General features: G+C 34.6%; 1 protein-coding gene across 2 annotated transcripts in view; it reads right to left on the bottom strand.

Annotated features, from left to right (window-relative positions):
• The window catches only part of LOC121411167, a 76,011-nt gene that overhangs the window by 21,105 nt on the left and 34,164 nt on the right, over positions 1–20,742 (bottom strand). The window contains exons 7-8 of one of the 2 annotated variants that reach the window (XM_041603723.1): positions 17,379–17,426; positions 16,328–16,476 (exon numbers count right to left, since the gene is read on the bottom strand). In XM_041603723.1, coding sequence (XP_041459657.1) covers positions 16,328–16,476; positions 17,379–17,426 — 197 coding nt within the window. The remainder of the gene's footprint in view (positions 1–16,327; positions 16,477–17,378; positions 17,427–20,742) is intronic. The other variant, XM_041603724.1, reaches the window with a different exon arrangement.

Below are 20,742 nucleotides of genomic sequence, written 5' to 3' on the forward strand. Positions count from 1 at the left end.
GTCCCCCCTTGAGAATTTCTACCTCTGGAACGAAGATGTTGATATTGTGGGAGATCGGACTCTGCTTAGACGATGAATAACAATTTTGTGTTTTGATAGCCTTGTGTGACACATTATTCCAGTGATCAAATGACATGAATTAACATTAAATGATATATGACATTGTATCCTCCTCTTTCGCCTAGCCTGATATATTTTATAAGAGCTATGATTTTATAGTTAGTGCGATGTGTAATTAACACAATAATATTGATAAAATATTGATGCATGCAGTATGTCACATCAATCCTTAAGACAGAATTCACAAGGGGAGAAGCAAAGAAAATAGCATAAGTAAAATATTCACAATTCATTTACAGTTGAGTGGGTCTTGTTTTAAATTATAATTTTTTTTTTCAATAAAATACATTTTGATGTTCTCTTCTTTAATGTGACAGTGAATGATGATGAATGCAAAACTTCTTGAATCAATCTTCAATAACATACTATGTACATCACTATACAGTGCGTATCAAAAAAAAAGTTTACACTTAGAAAAACCCCTGTAAAATTATACATTTGTAATGTTCTGAAGATTTTTCCACATTTTAACATTGGTACAGATCCATTTAAAGGACAAGTCCACCTCAACAAAAACTTGATTGGAATAAAAAGAGAAAAATTCAATAAGCATAACACTGAAAATTTCATCAAAATCGGATGTAAAATAAGAAAGTTATGGCATTTTAAAGTTTTGCTTATTTTCAACAAAATAGTTATATGAACGAGCCAGTTAACATCCAAATGAGAGAGTTGATGACATCACTCACTCACTATTTCTTTTGTATTTTATTGTATGAAATATTTTTATTTTCTCGTCATTGTCATGTGATATGAAGTTTCATTCCTCCCTGAACACGTGGAATTCCATTATTTTAACATTTTGTGCTTCAGGCAAGGAGGTCCTAATTGTAAAATTCGTAAAAATTGAAATATTGTATAATTCAAACAATAAAAAACAAAAGAAATAGTGAGTGAGTGACATCATCGACTCTCTCATTTGGATGTAACTGGCTCGTTCATATAACTATTTCGTTGAAAATAAGCGAAACTTTGAAAGGTCATAACTTTCTTATTTTACATCCGATTTTGATGAAATTTTCAGCATTGTGCTTGTCTGATTTTTCTCTATTGATTCAAATCAACATTTTTCTGAGGTGGACTTGACCTTTAAGCAAATGATATAACTGTCAAAAAATATTTCCGCTTGAGTGAGCACCACTTACTTTTAAAAAGTTAGTGAAAATGATTTGCGCAGAACTTTGAAATCGTTATGTGAATAAAAGTAGACCTTAATCATGAAAGAACACATTAAATTTAGCTAGTAAAATTGATTTGAAGATATCTTTTACCTTTTTAACTTGTTTCCTTGCCCAAAACACTTTGAAGAGTGCATTGCACCCCATCCCACTCCCCCACACACCGAGGCCATCTTGACGATATTTGCTTTACACTGAGCTGTGATTTACATGAAATGGCTTAGGCTTAATTTTCATTTTGTTAACCATTGTCAAGCTTGGAAACGGTGTGGAGAAACAAGTATTAAATAAAAAATGAAATGTCAACCCACTTTAAATGATAAAAAAATGCTGGCACAAAAAAGGTAAAGGTTGTGCTTACTAAGTGTTGAAATTTCAGTTTGGGTGGCAAAATTGTTACAAAATGCTTGAATGTATCTGTTTTATTTCAGTTGACTAAAAGTGCAAGGGAAATGTTTCAAAGGGTAAATTTGATTTCGCCCTTTCCCCTTGACACAGCGTGAAAACGAGCATTTCTGCGCAAACAGATTTCTGCGAGCTTTACAAAAATGGACAGTGCTCACTCAAGTGTAACATCCTGTAAAAACTTTAACTTTCATTGGATAGATGATACCCAAACCTAAGATTATATGTGAAAAAATTACCCACATGTTGTATATTTTTTAATTCCCAGGGCTTTTTCAAAGTGTAAACTTTTTTTTGATACGCACTGTATATACCAGAATACAACTTGAATATTTTTGTATGCTAGATGTATAGCTGTCAACCAAGGTCAATAAATGTCATCAATGATAATAATGAAATAATAAGAGATGAGGTGACTGCTATAACTGCTTTTTCAATAGAAATTTCCTTTCCATGGAATGAGTATCAAGACAGATAATCCAAAATAGATTTAAAATGAGCAACGTCTGTTAATACAGGAAAGAGCCACACTTGAGGGTCTTCTTTTAACAAGTTCTCATCCCCCAACAACACCTAACCTCCGCAATATAACACCATGGAGATTACCAATGAAAGTAGATCACTGGATGATTCCTTCAATTGTATTAAATCAGAGACAGTCAGACATAATCTATCTATATCCCTCCAAAACAAAGCCCCCTTTTGCACAAACCATGAAGTCATTTTGGCATGACTCAGCTTATTGTCAGACGTCAGTCAACCCAACCGATTCAAGCTCCCCGACGACATGCCAGCTAAAATTAGCACCAAGGGATGACGGTTATAAATATAGATGTTATGTGACTTCGAACTTGCGCAGTTTGCAACAAAGTATGTTTAAAATTGAAATAATGAAAACAAAATACTGCAAATGATTCAGCGCATATCATCACACAAAATTAAATAAATTTGTTGTCAATTTTCTCAATACAGAGCTCCTATGGCATTTTAGTACGAATATTGGAAAACTAAGAATTACTAATACTAAACTTATTTTCTTTTTAATCTAAGAAAAATTTAGGATCATGTATTTGAGAGAAACATTCTAGAAATGGAAGGGAAAAAAGAAGGGAGGAAGAGGAACTAAAAAGGACGGTTTTGAGGAGTTGAAGAGAGAAAGGAGGGGGAACTGACAGAAGTGGTTGGCCGAGGTAAAGGGACAAGGGGGAACTGAAAGAGATGGTGGGCTGAGGTAAAGAAAGAACTGTTTGGAGGGGGAACTGTAAGGGATGGTGGGAGGAGGTAAAGGAGAAGGGGTGGAGAGTAGGCCAGGAGCTAGGGGGAACTGAAAGAGAAGTTTGGAGAAGGGAAAGGGTTGGTGGAAGGAAGTGAAGGGATAGTGGGCTGAGGTATAAAGGATAGGGTGGGAGGAGAAAGAACTGAAAAAGATGGTGGGAGGAGGGGAACTAAAAGAGATGGTGAAAGGAGGCCAAGATGGGGAACTAAAAGAGAAGGTTGGAGAGGTGAAGGGTTGGGAGGAGACTAGGAGGGGAAACTGAAAGAAATGGTGGGAGGAGCTAAAGATAAAAGGGTGGGGCAAGGGTATATATCGAGGGAGATGAGGGAGAAGGGGAAAAGGATGGAATGGGAGTAAGGGGGATAGGAGGAGTACCTGCATCAGGAGGTGATACCACATAAAAATTGAAGAAAAAAAATTGATACAAAAATAAAGTTTGATCAACAATGGTTAAAAATGGAAATCACAAGACAACATTTAATGTGTCACTTTAATCCATATACCTGTTGCAACTAATCACCTAGAGTTTAATTTCCACGACAGTATCTAAAAAAAAAAGAACGAAAAAGCATTCAGAAATAAACAAATTCTTTAATGGAGGATTGTTCTAGCAACCTTGCTTCTTCTCTGAATAACTCATGAAAGAACTGAATTCATACATCAGTAATATGACAGCTTTCAAACTACTGCATAATCAAGAGTTTGGCAATACACTATTTGGTGTGCCCAAAAAGAAATGGCTGGCAGTGAACCAAGAACAAAGGATTGCAAGAAAATTTGTACAAATATGGATCGAGAGAGAGTGTTGGGGAAGGAGGCATTGTAGAGATGGGTTCAGTCCTAAAATTTACATTAACAACTGTATGGAAATTTTTATCATCAATAGTAGGTGAATATTAATGACATCAAAAGCTTATACCCCTTTCATAAACCTATCCTCCAATTAGCCGCCTAATAGTAATGCGGATAGTTCAATAAAAATTGCGTTCACAAACTCCGAAAATAATCTGCATTATTTTTGAGCGCCCGTCCTGAAAAAGGAGGATAATCGTCATGACAACTGGACACGCCCCCTCCGATGTGGTTGTGTTGGAAAAGGGTGACCTTGTGACTGCACCATGGCAATTATCCGCATTATTTGGAAATGCGTTCATAAACTCAAAATCTTGTCCCGATGCTGCTATTATGCGGATAATAGCAGCATCAAAATAATGCAGATAACTCTGGTCCTCCAATTTTACGACCAAATTATGCTGCTATTAGCCGCATAATTGGGTTTATGAAAGGGGTATTATTTGAAGTTTTGGTAAACACCCTACAAGGCCAAAAGCAAGCGGATGATATAAAATGAAAATTATTTTCACTGGATAAATCTTTGAGTTTTTGCAGAATTTTATTTTGATTAGGTGCATGATATATGAAAGCACTTTTCAAGTTTTCAAGCATGGAATGGGTTGAAGTTTTCAGGATATAATCATGTCTGTGGCTTTAAGTAAATACTGGTATTTCTATTTTTATAAGAAGAAGAATATTCCACAAGAATAATTAAGTGAGAGAGACAAAAATAGAGAGAGAATCGGTGCTATTGAACAACGTAGGCAGCTCAAGTATGAATAAAGAGAGGGGGATGCAGGTAATTCAAAGCATTAGTTGGGGCGGACCTGTGGATCCGATCTGTCAAGATTGCAGTGTGGGTCAATGCTAACAGGTAGATTAGAGGGTAGTATAAAACCCCCTCTGAAAGTGTTATTAATAGCATCATAAGGGGTTAGAATTGGGGCATGATGAGCAGTGGCAGATGGTATTGATGTACCTTGAAGAGATAACTCCATTGTATTTGACATGCCTTGTCATACTTCATTATCAATCCATGCATCATGCTAGTAAGTACTGACGATCAGTGTATAAATATTGGTATGTACAGTCTTGATCTTTTGCTATGTATTCAAATTATGAACAAAAATGGTCATAAATTACATATATTTAAATGATCTGCACTAGTATCCTGTAATTCAACACTGTAGATGGGAGATGGAAGTTCAAAATAATTAACATTTCAACCTTTACCAAAGTTTATACAGGATTAAAAAAAAAACAATAATGGTAATTAGTCTTTTCAATCCTTATTTTTCATTTTGGTATAGAAGTAAAACAAATTTCTCATCATGGGTTGGATTGTTGTTTAACTTTATCTGAACCACAGATTAACTTCTACACGGCCATGGAAGCATACCTATTTAGTAAGAGGAATTTTGAAAGGTCACATTTCACAAGAAATTAGTAGAAATCTGTGTAGGGATATTGGATATTTCCCCAAGAATGTCATTTTTTGTTTCACTCTTAAGGCCAAACTAGTTCAATCTAATAATGATACTGGAGATTCAAATTAAATGTTTAAAGGTAAAGTTCAGTGTTAGTAAAGGGGTTAAAGAAAAAGAAAAGAAAAAAGTTTCATAGGAAATTGTGGAAAAATGATATGCACTACATCAATAAAAGGGAACTCCTGTTGTGGAAAAGGCCAAACTAATAATTGTTACATTGACATTAACAAAAATTGCTGTTGTAAATACTTATGCAATAATATTTACTACATATGAACTTAACAGTCATATAAACAAGGATTTGAAATAAACAACAAAATTTTTAAAAATAATATTTACATGTAATCTTCAATAAATTAAGCAGGATGTTTGTTCACACTACTGTGAAGTTCATATAACAGAATTGTATAAAATTTGAAAGTGTTTTTACTGTATAGTTTTCAAGTACTTGCCATTGCATAGTCATATTGAGGGAGAGGATTATGGTAAGTGGAGCGCCTCTGGCAGCCTCACCTACATAACGCGATTCTAATGGCCAAAGTTCATTGAGCTTAAATGACCTTTGACTTTGATCATGTGACCTGAAACTTGCATGAGATGTTCAGTGATACTAGAAGTTTTATGAACTAGATCCATACCCTTCCAGAGTTATGATGGTTATTCAACAATTCCCCAACATGGCAAAAGTTCATTACCCTTAAATGACCTTTGGCCTTGGTCATGTGACCTTATGTCCAAGTTTCATGATTTAGGTCCATAATTCGTCGGCCTTATGCCAAAAGGGCCTTAACTGCTTTTGGCCATTCCGAGATAATGGCGTTTAAAGGTTTTGGCCTCTCTAATAATCAAATGTTTGTGGTCGTTTTTTTGCTTTTGAAGCCAATTTCGATAAACGTGTTAAGTTATTAAGTTTTACATGAAATGTGTTAAATTTATTATAAAATATTCAGAACCCCTAAAATCGGGTTAAGGCCCTTTTGGCATAAGGCCGACGATATACTTTCTATTAATGCTGTCATTTAAAAAACTGAACCTTCTGTTAAAAAAGATTTGATGTTGACGCTGCCGCAGTCTGAAAAGCAGCGCCTATAGTCTCACACTGCTATGCAGGTGAGACAAAAAGATATATTACAATGGATAACTCATTATATTTGTTTCTTCGTAGTCCCAAATGCTCATTTCTGTGTTTAGTGCATGTTACTCACAGCGAAATAGAGTAATATAGGTCTTACCAAATTGCTGATAAAATAATTTTACCTTCCACAATCCCAAGACCGGGAAATATATTTATCTTGAAGGAGAAACATGAGTTAATTACAAGAAATTTCAAAATTTTTCAGTCAGTGGAATATATTGACAAACTTGAAAATGCCCAAGGATAGCAGGAAAAAAAAATTAAATGCAAGTTCTCATTAATTGTGAATTCAGAGAAAATAATGATTCAAATATAATTCAAGTAATGGCATAGTGCATGTAAGAAAATGCTGTAAAATGATGGAATCTAGACAGAATTGTCTTGTCCTGTCCTGACAGTCCTGTCAACCCACCAGAATGGAAAGCTTGGAAAAGGGCACTCTAAGCTTTGCCTTGTTTTCTGTATTTTTCTAAAATACTAAAGTAGCTTCAATTTCTATACACATTACAGTAGTTTCTGGAGTATTACTTTGCATCCTTTAGGAATACAATCTAGTCATGATATTGGTTTGTGGTAGAAAATGTACATAAAAAGATTGAGAAACTTTATTATGAAGAAATGGAGTATGAGATATTTAGTGTTCATTTCTCACTTTAAATGAAGATTATTTTCATCTTCCCGACAACAGGAGTTCCTCCTTTCTAATAGAAAATCTTATATTCATGATTTTATATTCAATCCATACAATTACATCATTAAATTTGTGTAGAATAATATGAACAGAAATATTGTCTCCCATGTTTCTGGCAAAAGCCTTTCTGTTCAGGATTTCATCTCTGAATATTAAAGGAAATATCACAAATAGAACCAATGTTTATCTATAACTCAATCATACACACTTTAGATTGCCTCAGAAAACATCGAGCCTTATTCATCATTACATCATCTGTGCAGAAATAAAAACATTTAATAAACCACAATAATTTGAAGCTGGATTTTAATTGAGGAAAATTAATCAACAAAAGGCATGTGAAAGGAGCCGGAGGTGGTGTAACTCAATTTTAACTATTTTTCACATGATTTTAGAGTGTGTGCATACAATATCCAATCAGATGAGATCACCTGACCTAGATAGTCACACCTCCAATGCCCAAGGCACCAATCCTGTAACATGAATCATCCTCATTAAGTGTGTTCATACCCACCCAATCATATACATGTATACATACCTCTAAATTACAAGAACACAAATTTCTTGAATTTTACAAAGTTCCTGAAGATACAAGTATGACCTAACAAGACTCCTTTATTCCTGCAAACAGGATGCATATTCTTTTTGTCTTACATCTAAAATCCTCATAATTTTCTTTCACATTGAAAAAAATAAATCCCTAAAGAATTTTTGAGATTTTTTTTACTGTATAATCTAATGCATTTTACTGGTAACTTCTGGGTCTAGAATTTCAGGGATATTGCTCCACTGGCAAATAACCAGTATTTCCTGATGTGGGTAGAATACCTGATGAAAACAATTCAGGTATTCTCTGTGATTGGTTGGTATGAATCTGTGTCTTCTGGATTTCTTGATAGTCATCTACACTCGGTCCTCTCACAAAATTATTTTTTTCTTACAAAATTTCATTTCACACCATACAAGGGATTCTACATTACTTATTATTCTAATCACACTTTGGAATGTACCAGCACATAGATCGCAAGCACATACAACATTATGCACAATTTACGCATAATGATATGCATTGATTAGGAATAAGGTGGATGTGGATTGGTTGTGTGTGAGCCTCTTTATATCAGGAAGGTGGATGGGGGGGGGGGCTGTTGTTCATCAAAACAAATTATTGTAGTTGTTAACAGTTTATCAGATTATAATGACACAAAAAAATTAACAAAAAAATCTTGAAGGATAAAATAATATTATCATAAAATGTGTTGTTAAAGGGGAATACTAATTTATAAGGTAACTTTTTATTTGGCAATAAAAGAAGAATTCACATGAATATCTAATTACTAAGGTTGCATCCCTTTGAATTGAAATTAGGACATATTTCCATATGAGACAGCTTAAGGTAATTAAAGCATTTAAAGGCATTCATTTGAAAAAGACATTAAATGATTGTATTTCTGAGTGCAAAGCGCAAGCTGAAATCTTTAATATACTGACCAGAAAAGTAACTTGTTATAGGATACATACACATGTATATAGTCAGGTCCAGATTTGAGAAAAGTAGACTGCCTTAGGCAAATCGTGTTAATGCTGAATTTAGAAGTGTTTTAGCATAATTTGAGGGCGCTGAATCCAAATTTGCTGTTTGCCAACCTTGATTTTGATGTTAAAATCCTCAAATTGGCAAAAACAATATGACCGCCACTCTACACCCATTTTTACTCTATTCTGACCCCAAAACGTGGAACAAAAATGTTTGTCAACGATTTTTGGTATTATTTGATCTCAGAAATAACATACTAAAAATTCACCAAAATCCGGATCCGGGAAAGTGGTTATTTTCAAGATGGCGTCTAAGATGGCCGCCATCCGCTGAAAATTAAAATAACTGGCACTTTCTCTACCCCAGACAAATTTTTCGGTGCATACATGCATTCAATGGTGTAGGGGGTAAAAAAAAGAGTAAAAATAAGCACCCCAGGGTACCTAAAAATCAAAGATTGCATAAAAATGGCTGCCATATCCTTAAAAATTCAAAATTCATCTATTACTTATTTTAGGGTCTTTTATTTGGGTTATATTCATCGGTGATATGCAAGGGTCAATAAGTAAACCGGGACAAGTTACAAGGACAGTCAACGGTCCACTATGTCCAAAAATCCAAGATGGCTTTCAAAATTTGAGTCTGAAATAGCTGTTTTTATCTAAAAGCCCCTTAAAATCAGACATTGTTTGTTTAATATCTGCTTTGGGGATATGATGTTGGTGTCTCACCCGTTGTTTAATGGGTCAAGAAATACGTTGGGACAAGTAACAAAGATAATATAGTCCTCCATGTCAAAAAATCCAAGAAGGTGTGCAAAAATGGAGAATAAAATGTCTGTCGTTAATTACAAACCGACATAGTTTGTTTGATAACCGCGTGGAGAATGTGATTTTTTAGTATAACACATGGTTTAAAGGGTCAAGTATTAGATTGGGACAAGTTACAAGGACAGTTACTGCTTCCATTATGTCCAAAAATCCATAATGGCTTCCAAAATTGGAGTCTATATAGGCCGTTCTTACCGAAAAACTGACATAGTTTGTTTAATATCAGTCTGGGTATATGATTTTGGTGTTTAAACCATGGTTTAAAGGGTCATGTAATAAATAAGGATAAGTTACATGGACAGTCAGAGGTCCAGGATGTCCAAGAATCAAAAAAGGTTTCTGAAATTGGAGTCTAAAATGGCTATTGTTACCTTAAAAACTGACATAGTTTGTTTAATATCCGCCGGGGGTGTATGATTATGTTGTCTAAACCTTGATTTAAATGGTCAAGTAATACATTAGGATAAGTTACAAGGGCAATCAATGGTCCCGTATGTCTAAAATCCAAGATTGCTTCCGATTAAGGAGTCTAAAATGGCTGCTGATACTTAAAAATTGGCATAATCTATTTAGAATCCATCTGGGAGATATGTTTTTTTTTGTCTACACTATGGTTTCAAAGTTTAAATATCACTTTTTTTATTAGTTACAATGGTATGAAGCTGCCATTTTACCTATTATTTAAAGATGGCTTTCAAAAATGAGTCTAAAAAGACTTCCATCACCTAAACATAGTCAAAATTAGGAGAACAAAATCTACACTATGTGGTTTAAAGGCTGAAATAATAAATAGGGAATAATAAAAAAAGATGGTCAGTTTTTCTTTTAGTCGTAAAAGAAAGCGACTTCTAAAATTGGGTAAAAATTACTGATGTCCCGTAATCTTGAAACCATAGGATAGTCCTAAGCACAATAGTGAATTATGGAACATTTTAGGTGAAAGTGTACGTTACTTTTTAAAGTTTGTTTTTCGGATATTTACTTATTGTTGCATCACCATCTAATTATGTCGCAAATTCTTGTAAAACGTATTTTCACGAATCTTGAGAGACACCAAAATAGTGGCACTAGATGAGATATGAAGTATTGTCGTTTTTGTATCAATTGTGGCCAATTGGAATGTAATTTTTGGAGCGTTCTGCAATTTTCTACAAAATGGACAATGGTATATCCACGTAATTCGTCTTCACTTATATTTTTAAACCTTAAAATCGTGAGAAAGACACAAAAATGTTTCAAGGTAGAGAGTATATGCACTTTGCAGCCAGATTTTTAATAAATAACTATTTTTAGGTCATCATTTTTTTTTCAAAACTGCACAACAGATAAACCTTGAAATTTTTCCAATATAATTTGTTCCCTTTGGAAACATGATTTTTTTATATGATTTATTTTATTCTCGGTAGACCCCAAAGGTATTTGTACCAGGTGTATATATATATATATATATGTAATGAATTTGGACCATTTCAAAGTTACAACGTCCTGACGTCCATTATTGACGTCATTTTGGCAGGTCATCTTGGATTCTCTGACACACCCACTATCCTGGAAACCTGTCCTGATTCATTATTTGCCTTGAAAGCCTTTTGATGAATTTGATTTCGATTTTGAGGATTTACTTTATTTTTGGAGTTGATGGTACAACGGCTGCCGTTGTGGACGCCATGCTGGATTTCCATGTAACCTTGACGACCTTCTATAACTATATAACCTGTCTCAATATATTTTGTTTAATCCTAACATGCCTAAGTTTCATGAAAAAGACATCTATACCCTAAAAGTTATGACATTTCAAAAACTTAACCTCGGTTAAGATTTGATGTTGATTTCGCCGTCGCCGTCGGAAAAGCGACGTCCATGTCTTGCTTCTGCTTTGCAGGCAAGGTAAAATGGCGGACTAAAGATATCACAATGTAAATATGCGAGGATCGCCCCAAAATTATCAAACATTTGGCCAAATTATTTATCAATCAGCAGCTGTGAATCATGGCAGCCATCTTGGAATTAAAGATGGCTGACGAATCAATCGGACACACTATGTTTGCCACCCTGGGTAAAAAAATAACACATAGATCCCAATTTCTGAAATATAATCACTAATAAACATCGTTTAATATGGGAAACTGCATTAAATACGCCGCCATTTTGTTTTTTGCTGATTTGAGGGTGAAAACGTCGGAATCAAGTTTGGCAAACAGCATTTTTGGATTCAGCACCCCTGAATTACCTTAAAACAATTGATAAATCAGCATTAACACAAAATGCCTAAAGCACTTTTTCTGAGCACATTTTTTTAAATCTGGACCTGACTAATATCACCAATCAAATAAATGCGACCATGAAATGCGAGTTGATAACTTCTGATATTCCAACCTGAAAACTGGACATACTAAGTTTTTTTTGTAACCAGGAACAGAATGAGTACTAAACAATAATTGACATGGGTGCGAAACACGAACCAAATAAAAAATGTGATTTTCTAACCTAAAATGTATTACGTCTTTTCTTTAAAAAGGGTATTTCATTTTGAAAAAGGGCGTATTTCATTATAAAATAATGGGCATTTTCCATTTTAAAAAGGGCACTTTTTACTACAGGGTATTTGGGGGGGCAAGTGCCCCCCCCCCATTTTGAAAAATGGTGGATTTCATATTAAAATAATGGGCATTTTCCACTTTAAAAAGGGCACTTTTTACTACAGGGTATTTTTTAGGGCAAGTACCCCCCCCCCCGTTATGCTGCCCCTGGACCCAGGAGGTAAAGGTCCACTTGGAGTATACACAATGCATGACTGACACAGAAGAAGGCCCACAGTAGAATCATGCTTTGCATTTCAAGTGCATTTTTAAAACAATGGTTTAACAAGGCTAACTTAAAAAAAATGAACATACCAACATTTCATGTTTGCATTTTAATTTTACAAAGGATAGAAACTCTGTTCAATACCACCATGGTTTGAACTAATGAACTAAGTTTTGTTTCTAGGATTAAAAAAAACTGTTGGTTGAACAGAGCCACAGAGAAAGCTCTGTGTGTTCAGAGATCACCAATTAGGTTCTGGTGACAGGCTTGCTCCATCAGGGCATATAATCACATGAGCAGGGAAACAGACATGCATGGTTAGTTTGTTTTTTAGGAGCCACCCAAATTCACCGACTTCACATCTCATGAAGCAAACAGCATGGTGGATACCCCATCTCAAACAGTGAATGACAGTCTGTGTTCCTTTAAAGGCAACTTGATCCAATTGAGGAACATATGGAGAGTTTGATTTTCCTGACTTTACAATGAGGAAGAAGAGATAGAGGTTGTCTTACTAGAAAAACAAAGAAGGAGATGTATTTTTCAAATCTACTCTCCAATCCATTATTCATTTGGGAAACAGATATGGGGTTTGATTTTTCAGTATTATTCTGAATGACGTAATATTTAAGGAAAAAACAATTGAGATAGATGTTGTTGTCTCACTCTTAACTCTTCATAGTCAGCAGTGGTAACAAAAGTAGAAATTGTGCAGATGAAGACATGGAGGACAAAAATTATGCTCATAAGTTTGACGGGGGAAGCATTCAACCAATGCCTTTCACTGCTTGAGTTTAAAGGGAAAGAAGTGCTACAAAAGTATTATGAAGTAAGACACAGATAGCTCATCTCAAAGATTGAATGACAAAAGAGAATCTGTACTCTTTGGAGAAAAAAAATCAAATCATAAATCATACAAGCTTTATAGAAAAAAGGACTTATTTACTATTTGCATATCTCATGAAACCATGAAGTTGTAAAAACTGAAAACAGACAGATAAAGATGGAAAATCTTGAACAGGGGAGCAAAGAAGATTTGTGTCTTACGGTGGAACGTTATACAGTACAGGCATGCAAAGCCATTTTGGAAGTACCTCTCCCAATTCACTAACTTCACATCTAATGAAGAAATGCAAAGAATGCCCCAGTAGAACAGCAAATTGAGGTTGGGAGTTCTTGAAAGGTATAATTATAAATGGATAGAGACATTATGAATAGATTCTCCCCTCCCTCTTGTTAATTCTGTTTTTACTTTATCAATATCCATTAAATAATGCCTAGGATTGGTCTTATATCTTTAAGTCATTGAGACATTAATCATATTAAAAGAACAAGAAAATTTGAATGACAATAAAACTGGTTTATTCACATTAACAGAAAAAAAGTGAAACCAAAAGTAGCCTGTTTCACGAACATGTATCTCAACGTATTTTCTCTTAACAGAAAAACAACTCTGTTAATAATATCAGCATGAAAAAAGAAACAGCCTAACCTGCCTAATACTAGCATTACTTAAATGACATCCAACTTCTGTCATCGTTACCTGTAATGATGACAGAAATTTCACAGAATATCATTTCGGAAATGATTAATGCTGAAATAAAGTCATTTGAATTTACATAATCATGTGATATTTCAGTATGGATGCATGTCATACTATACTGCTTTACATAAAAAAATCCTATGTAGACTATGGTTGATTAGTTTTACGGCATTAAGCCAAAACTATAAATAAAATACAAGCACTTTGGAGGAAGAATGATATTTAGGGATTAATGTTGCAATAACAAGGCAATTAATGGAAATGAGAGGGGTACACAGCCTTCAATACAGGGTATCTTAATCATTCTCTTTACCTAATACAACATTAAAAAGGAAAACAAAACTGATATCAAACCACAATACTTTGGAGTCAGTTGTTGTTTTTGTTGTTGTTGTTTAGCCATTTTTCAGAATTAGCTCTAGGTAAAATAGATACATTTTTTTTTTAAATGAACATTGGCAAAAGTGATTCAAGTGATCATGAATTGATGTAAAATTTGTAAATTATCCATAGAAAATGAATACAATTACCATTTTGTAGTATTCCAGAATGAATATATGACTAGAATTCATGGGTTCAACTTTCTGGTTTAAATTAATGGAAATGTATGCAGGTGCCCTGTACTTGGAACAGTGGGTGGAAGGTTGAATTGCTTTGGTCTCAGGATCACTCCCTTCCAAAGAGCAATTCCTGTCAGAACCACCAAGAGGATATTACTTCTTACCATGGGATTCATATTTTCTTGATAGACTAGAAACATTTGTTGGAGGCACCATCATGCCAGATGTCATTCCATAAGTCACATGGCAATAGTGCAAATTAATACCATAAAAAATATTGTTTTGTTTTATTGCATGTTGTTTTCAGTGTTTGGTATTACTTCACATTATTTAGTATGAAGAAAGATGCTCCAAAGATTTGGAGCCTACCCCAACTGAAAAGTCAGCAAAAGATCATATCAAATTGTCCTTTTACTTGCTGAAAGGTGATAATTTCACCTGATATACCTTGTGAGTCCAGAACTGAAGATCACAAAATAGGATATGCATAGTAGAAGATGGCAACATGTTCAACAATATTTTACTAGTTATAACCAAGCATTTTTTCTCATCAAAACTAATTCTCCCTTATTTCAAGCCAACCCACTGCGAGTTTGACCCAGGGAAGTATAGGTCAACTTAGATTTTATGCAATGCAAATCAGAAATGGGACAAAGCCACCAGTTATAGATTCAAGAACAAGATCTTTGTTGTTAGAGCTTGATCAACATATACATAGATATCCTTTGTCCTACATTATATGATTCTGATTCATTTTGGTTTATTAAAAAAAAACTTCCTTATCAAAACAGTAATTTTTCAGTGTTTTGTGTTTGCTATTTTGTAAGATTTTTATTTTCAGCCAAACAAAACTTAGCATCTTTGAAAAACATGTTTGTAGTAAAAAAAGTTGATTGAACACAACCCAAGAAGTCCACGCAAGAAGCCTGAAGATGAGAGAAATTTGTCTTCACTATCTCTCTAAATATAACTCATCCCTGCATTAGGTTTCACAGCATACTTCCTTCTAGAGGAAATCTTAACATAGGAGTCCACAATGTTCATGTAGAAGCAATATCCCCCTCCTGAGATCAACTAAGTGTTGATCATATAATCTTCAAGGGCTCTAAACATTTCCTTAGTTGTCTCTTTTCTGTAAGAAAGCCAAGGAGGTGAAGACAGTATGATTCCAGTTTGAATTGGATAGAGCTAAGCTATGCTGAATCAGTGTCTTCTAAATATAACCTTATTGGGTAATCTTGCAGGTGTGAGGACTTGAACAACAACAAGAAAAGAGTATTTAGTTCATAAAGAACAGACTTCAATTGTTTTGTGATTTTTTTTATGAACATCATATCAAGGAAATAGTAAATGCAATAAACAGTCATCTGTGAGACAATTTTCTAATTACTCACAGAGAACTTAATTGTTTCTGTTGAATGACTGTGATGAAAATGATGATGAAGAGGAGGAGGAAAAAATCTTGATTATGGAATTTATGTTTAATTGTAATGATGATGATGATTGTAATGGTAGTAATGATGATGGTAATGATGATTAACATGGTAATAATGATGAATGATGGATCACATAATGTAACTGCCTGTTTGGATCATCAATTTCTGGTCATCTTGTTATTCATACTAGAAGAGATACACATATCATCTTCTCTTACTTGAAAACATCCCATTTCAAATACCAAACCTTATAGGTTTGTTTGGAGTGTTTTATTTTTATTTTCAATATGATGTACCAGGGGAACATTCACAGGAACTTAATTGTTCTTAGAAAAATAAACTTTAATATAAATCTTTACAAATAATACTCTTTTATTGTAGTTCCCCAAAGCTGGATGAGTTAAAAAAAAGGTTATGACACAGCTACCCAAAAGGCAAGTGATCAATGAAAACTTTGAAATTTTTTCACCAATCATATTGGCCGACTAACCTGCAATGGACAAGTATAGGAGGATCCTCCGCTTGCTGATACTCTCTGACTAGTTTGATCATATCTAAGATAGGTTTGACTGATGTAGGGACTCCGTGGTCCGGCCAGGCTGTGTAATGGAACTGGTTGAATATTTTCGATTCTTTGTCCTGTACAGAAAGAAAAAAGTAGATGAATAAGCTATCATTTTGTAAGTTTGAATAAAACCTTTATAATAATAATAATATAGGATTTGTATAGCACATGTATCCACCTTGCTAGGTGCTCAAGGCGCTCCTATATTACCTCGGCGAAGCTATTCTACCAATAGCAGACTAGAATTTGTAGTATTAGTGCATTACGTAACAAAAACAAGGTTTCAGAATGAACAAAATATGTTGGTTTCTGTGTTTTATTCCCACTTACACCTTTCTTTTATCTCTCCCTCTCTTTCTACATAATATTTCATCTATCAACAACATCTTCATTAGATACATGGGTGTGTCATTCAAACATCACCTTCTCAGTGGACAATTGATATCATGTATAGGTAGCAGTACTTGCAGCTTGAGCATGCATTTCAAAAATAGTCTTTGATTACGATGGTTCATGTATTCATGGAGCTATCTGGGTTGTTTAGCTCCATGGTGTATTTCACCAACTAATAGTGATTAAATCATAACCTGCCAAAGTGGAGTTAGTTTTGCAGTACATTTAATTAGTGCATAAATTTCATCAGTTAATACACGTACATGCTGTTGTTCACATAAACAATTAGACTGCATACAATAAATGGAAACCACAGTTTACTGATGGTAAGCACTTTGAAAAACACTTATTTGTTTTAACACATGCACCTTATGAATAAAAAAGTTTAAACCAAGAAACACTTTCATGTCCCTTGATATTCACGGATGCATGGTGGTAAAAAAAAATAACACACCAAATCATCTGGATGCAAGATGTGGAACATTATTCAGTCTTCATTTTTCTTTGTCATGCTCCAACATTTCCCACTAGGCTAGACGAGAAACTCAACTCACGGGGCATGCAACATTGAAATAAGTATTACCATGACATTCTTGTCCGATCCATGATCAATCCTTGTCCAATCTGTTTCCTGATAAAAATTGTTTGAATTTGGAATGTAAAAGATAGCAGGAAACTAAAAACATTCTCATCCAAATAACCTTATTTCCCCAAAGCGGATATCAGTTTGGTATTTGTTGTCTAGATCAGGATATTTATTTCTAATTTTTTCTTGGTAATGGGTATAAAATCTTTATCAGAAATATAGACAATGGCAGATGGAAAGTACTTGAGCAATTTCCTCCATGTTTCAACTATGTTGATTTTCAAGTACTATCGAGTCTCAGGATGGCAAATGAAATTACAACTCTTGCATAAAAGATGAGCTTATGCACCGGAGTGAGTGCCTGGAAGCTCTGGTTTACTATATGCTCTCTGGTGAAATTTTAGCTTTATTTTGCAGAAGTTGAATGTTTAAGAAATATAACAGTTACATGTACCATTATTTTAACAAGAACATTACAGAAACCTTTTAAATGCATTTTTTACACCATACCCCCTAAAAGTAAAGGTGGGTTTGGGGCCATTTTGCAGGAGCCTTATGATGGAATCATGATGGTTTGTATCTCTGCAGTGTATAGCACCTAGGGTGCGTTTATTCGACACTTTTTTACCCTAGAATCATGATTAGAATCATGATTCAAATCACGATTCTGCAGAATCACGATTGCGTTTAGTCGAAAGTGGAAATAAACGTCTTTCAAATCACAAACATGAAACACGGAAAAAGGGGCGTTTGGAAAGACGTTTCTGTAGAATCACGAACGAAAAGGGTCGTATAAACGATATCGTGATTTGAATCATGATTCTATGACGTCATTGTGTCGTGCTTCTTCCGGGTTCGACTCAAAGGCGCGCGCAGTGTTTCGTGCAGGTTAATTTTCGTGTAGCAGATTGCCAGTGTACTAGTACCGGTATATGCCAATTGTCATGTGCATTTAGGAATTATCATTCTGTGTATTGTACCCCGGGGTTGTACTGTAGCGTCATTTGTATATTTCACTCAGGGTGACCAGATTTCACAAAATGAAATACGGGACAATTGACAAACGAAGATCAACAAAGAAGCCCACACAAAGTGTGGGCTTCTGAGAATCCATAGTATAATTTTAAGACTTTTGAAAAAAAATATAAAGAATTAGAAGGGAAGGTGAACGAAAGAATGAAGGAGAGAAAGAAAAGAGATGATTGGGAAGGAAAGAAAATAAAGGAAAACAGAAAAAATAACAGAAAGTTAGAATAAAAGGATGAAAGAAATAATAAAAGAGATAAAAAAAGGTTTCCGTCATTCTTTGAAATGAATATAGAAAGAAAGGAAGGGAAGATTAATAAATGTCTCGCAAAATAAAGGAGACAATTAAAGGGGGAAAGGTGAGAAAAAGAAGGAGGAAAGAAAGAATGAAGGAAATAAACATGTTTCCTTCATTCTTTGAAAGAAAGAAAGAAAGAAAATAAAAATAAGGGAAAAGAATAAGAAGGGGAAAATGAAGAAAGGAATAAAGAATGGAAAGGAAGAATGAAGGGGAAGAGAACGAAAAAATAGAAAATAATGGAAGGAGAGAAAGAACGAAAAGAAACAGGAGACGAAGAGAGAAGGAAGCCAAGGTAATTATAAGGAAAGAAAGAATGAAGGAAATAAAAAAGTATATTGGATAAAGAAGGAAAGAAAGAAAAATGAACAGAGAGAGAGAGAGAAAAGAAAATGTCGAGGAAAGAAAGATAGGAAATAAAGATAGATGGAACAAAAAAGGGCAAGCAGAAAGGATAGGGTATATAATTATAAAATAAAGAAAAGGGAAAAGTTCAAACTTCAAGTAAACAAAAAATCCAATCATCTAATAAAAATCATAACTTTATTTGGTGTTTTTTTAAATGTATTTTTAAAATTTTAAACATAAAATGTTTTAGAAATGAATAAAATTTCAAAGTGAAACATATTGTCAAACTTAAAAATTAGATGAAACATCGCGGCATCGTGCACACCAAGACTCAAAACGAAAGCTGAAACAACTAGATCTATGAAAAGTCAATAACATTTTCCTCCGATTACATCTCCAAATCATTAAACTGAGAATCCATAGTATAATTTTAAGAATTTCCCGCCGATTTTGTGATTATTTTGGTGGAAAAAACTGTAAATCATGTGAGGTGTTTGCACCATTGAGAATTTGCTTCGATCCTCCATGCCTAGCTAGTAGCCTGCCACACACAGGCAGGAGGCCAGTTCGTTTGCAATGTATTAGCAAGAGATCATCGCAGAACTTGCAAAAGTTTACAGTTATCGATTTAATTGTTGTCCCTGCTTCGTCAGCTGTTGGTTATTTAATGAAAATTCGTCACTTTTAAATGTATTAACTACATTTTGTTCAATATTCTGAAATACGGGACAATCCCGGGAAATACGGGACGTCTGGTCACTGTTTTCATCAATACTGTCTTCAAGTTCCAAAGGCACAAATTGGACTGACGACGAACTCAGGGCTCTGCTTGTGCTTTGGGCTCAGCCTGAAGCACAAGCATCCCTTACCGGGATTCACAGAAATACGAGTCCCTTTCAGCGGCGCTTGCGAGGGAGGGATTTCAACGGAGATGTGGCACCGCCTGTCGAGACAAAATTAACAGAATTCGTGCCCAGTACTACGGCTACCGAACACCATTTTTGATGAACCGACAAGACTGAATACAAGTAAACAAAAACAATACGAGGTACAATACACGGAATTCTGGAAGTAAAAGATTTATTTTTCGGAAGCCGAGTTGCACTTGCACAAACGATCGCGCGTTAGCTCCGGTGGCAGCAAAAATCTAGCAGCCGACGTGAAGTTAGAAACACGCGCGAAAATGTTGACCTATACTTCCTGGGTCAAACTGCGCACTGTGATGCGCACTGGATCGGCCCGAATTCAGGGAGAAACAGCGTTAGAAAGATGGTCGTATAAACGCTGATTCTGTCGGATCGTGATTCATGTTGCTGTTTTGAATCATGATTCAAATCGTGATTCCAATCATGATTCTGGGTTGAGGTCGCATAAACGCAGCCCTACTCATTCCTGATATCTTACTGTAGTTTTTTTCATATTCCTTCAAAATAAGATACATGAAATAAGCATACAGTATCACACACTATTTTTTTGATGTCTGTTTTCTTTTTGTTATTTATTTCAAAGTGCTCTCTCTTTCTCGTTCTCTTTCTGTGTATCTGTCTCTTCTATTCACTAACTAATCTCTTGCTCTTTGTCCTTCTCTTTATCTTTCTTAACATTTCTCCCATAATAAAAAATGTCCACCTTTAAATCTTATTCATCTCTCTATCCAATCAAATCATACTTCTTCTGTTCATAAAGGAT

This window comes from Lytechinus variegatus, chromosome 3, assembly GCF_018143015.1.
Source record: "Lytechinus variegatus isolate NC3 chromosome 3, Lvar_3.0, whole genome shotgun sequence".
Lineage (NCBI taxonomy): Eukaryota > Metazoa > Echinodermata > Echinoidea > Temnopleuroida > Toxopneustidae > Lytechinus > Lytechinus variegatus.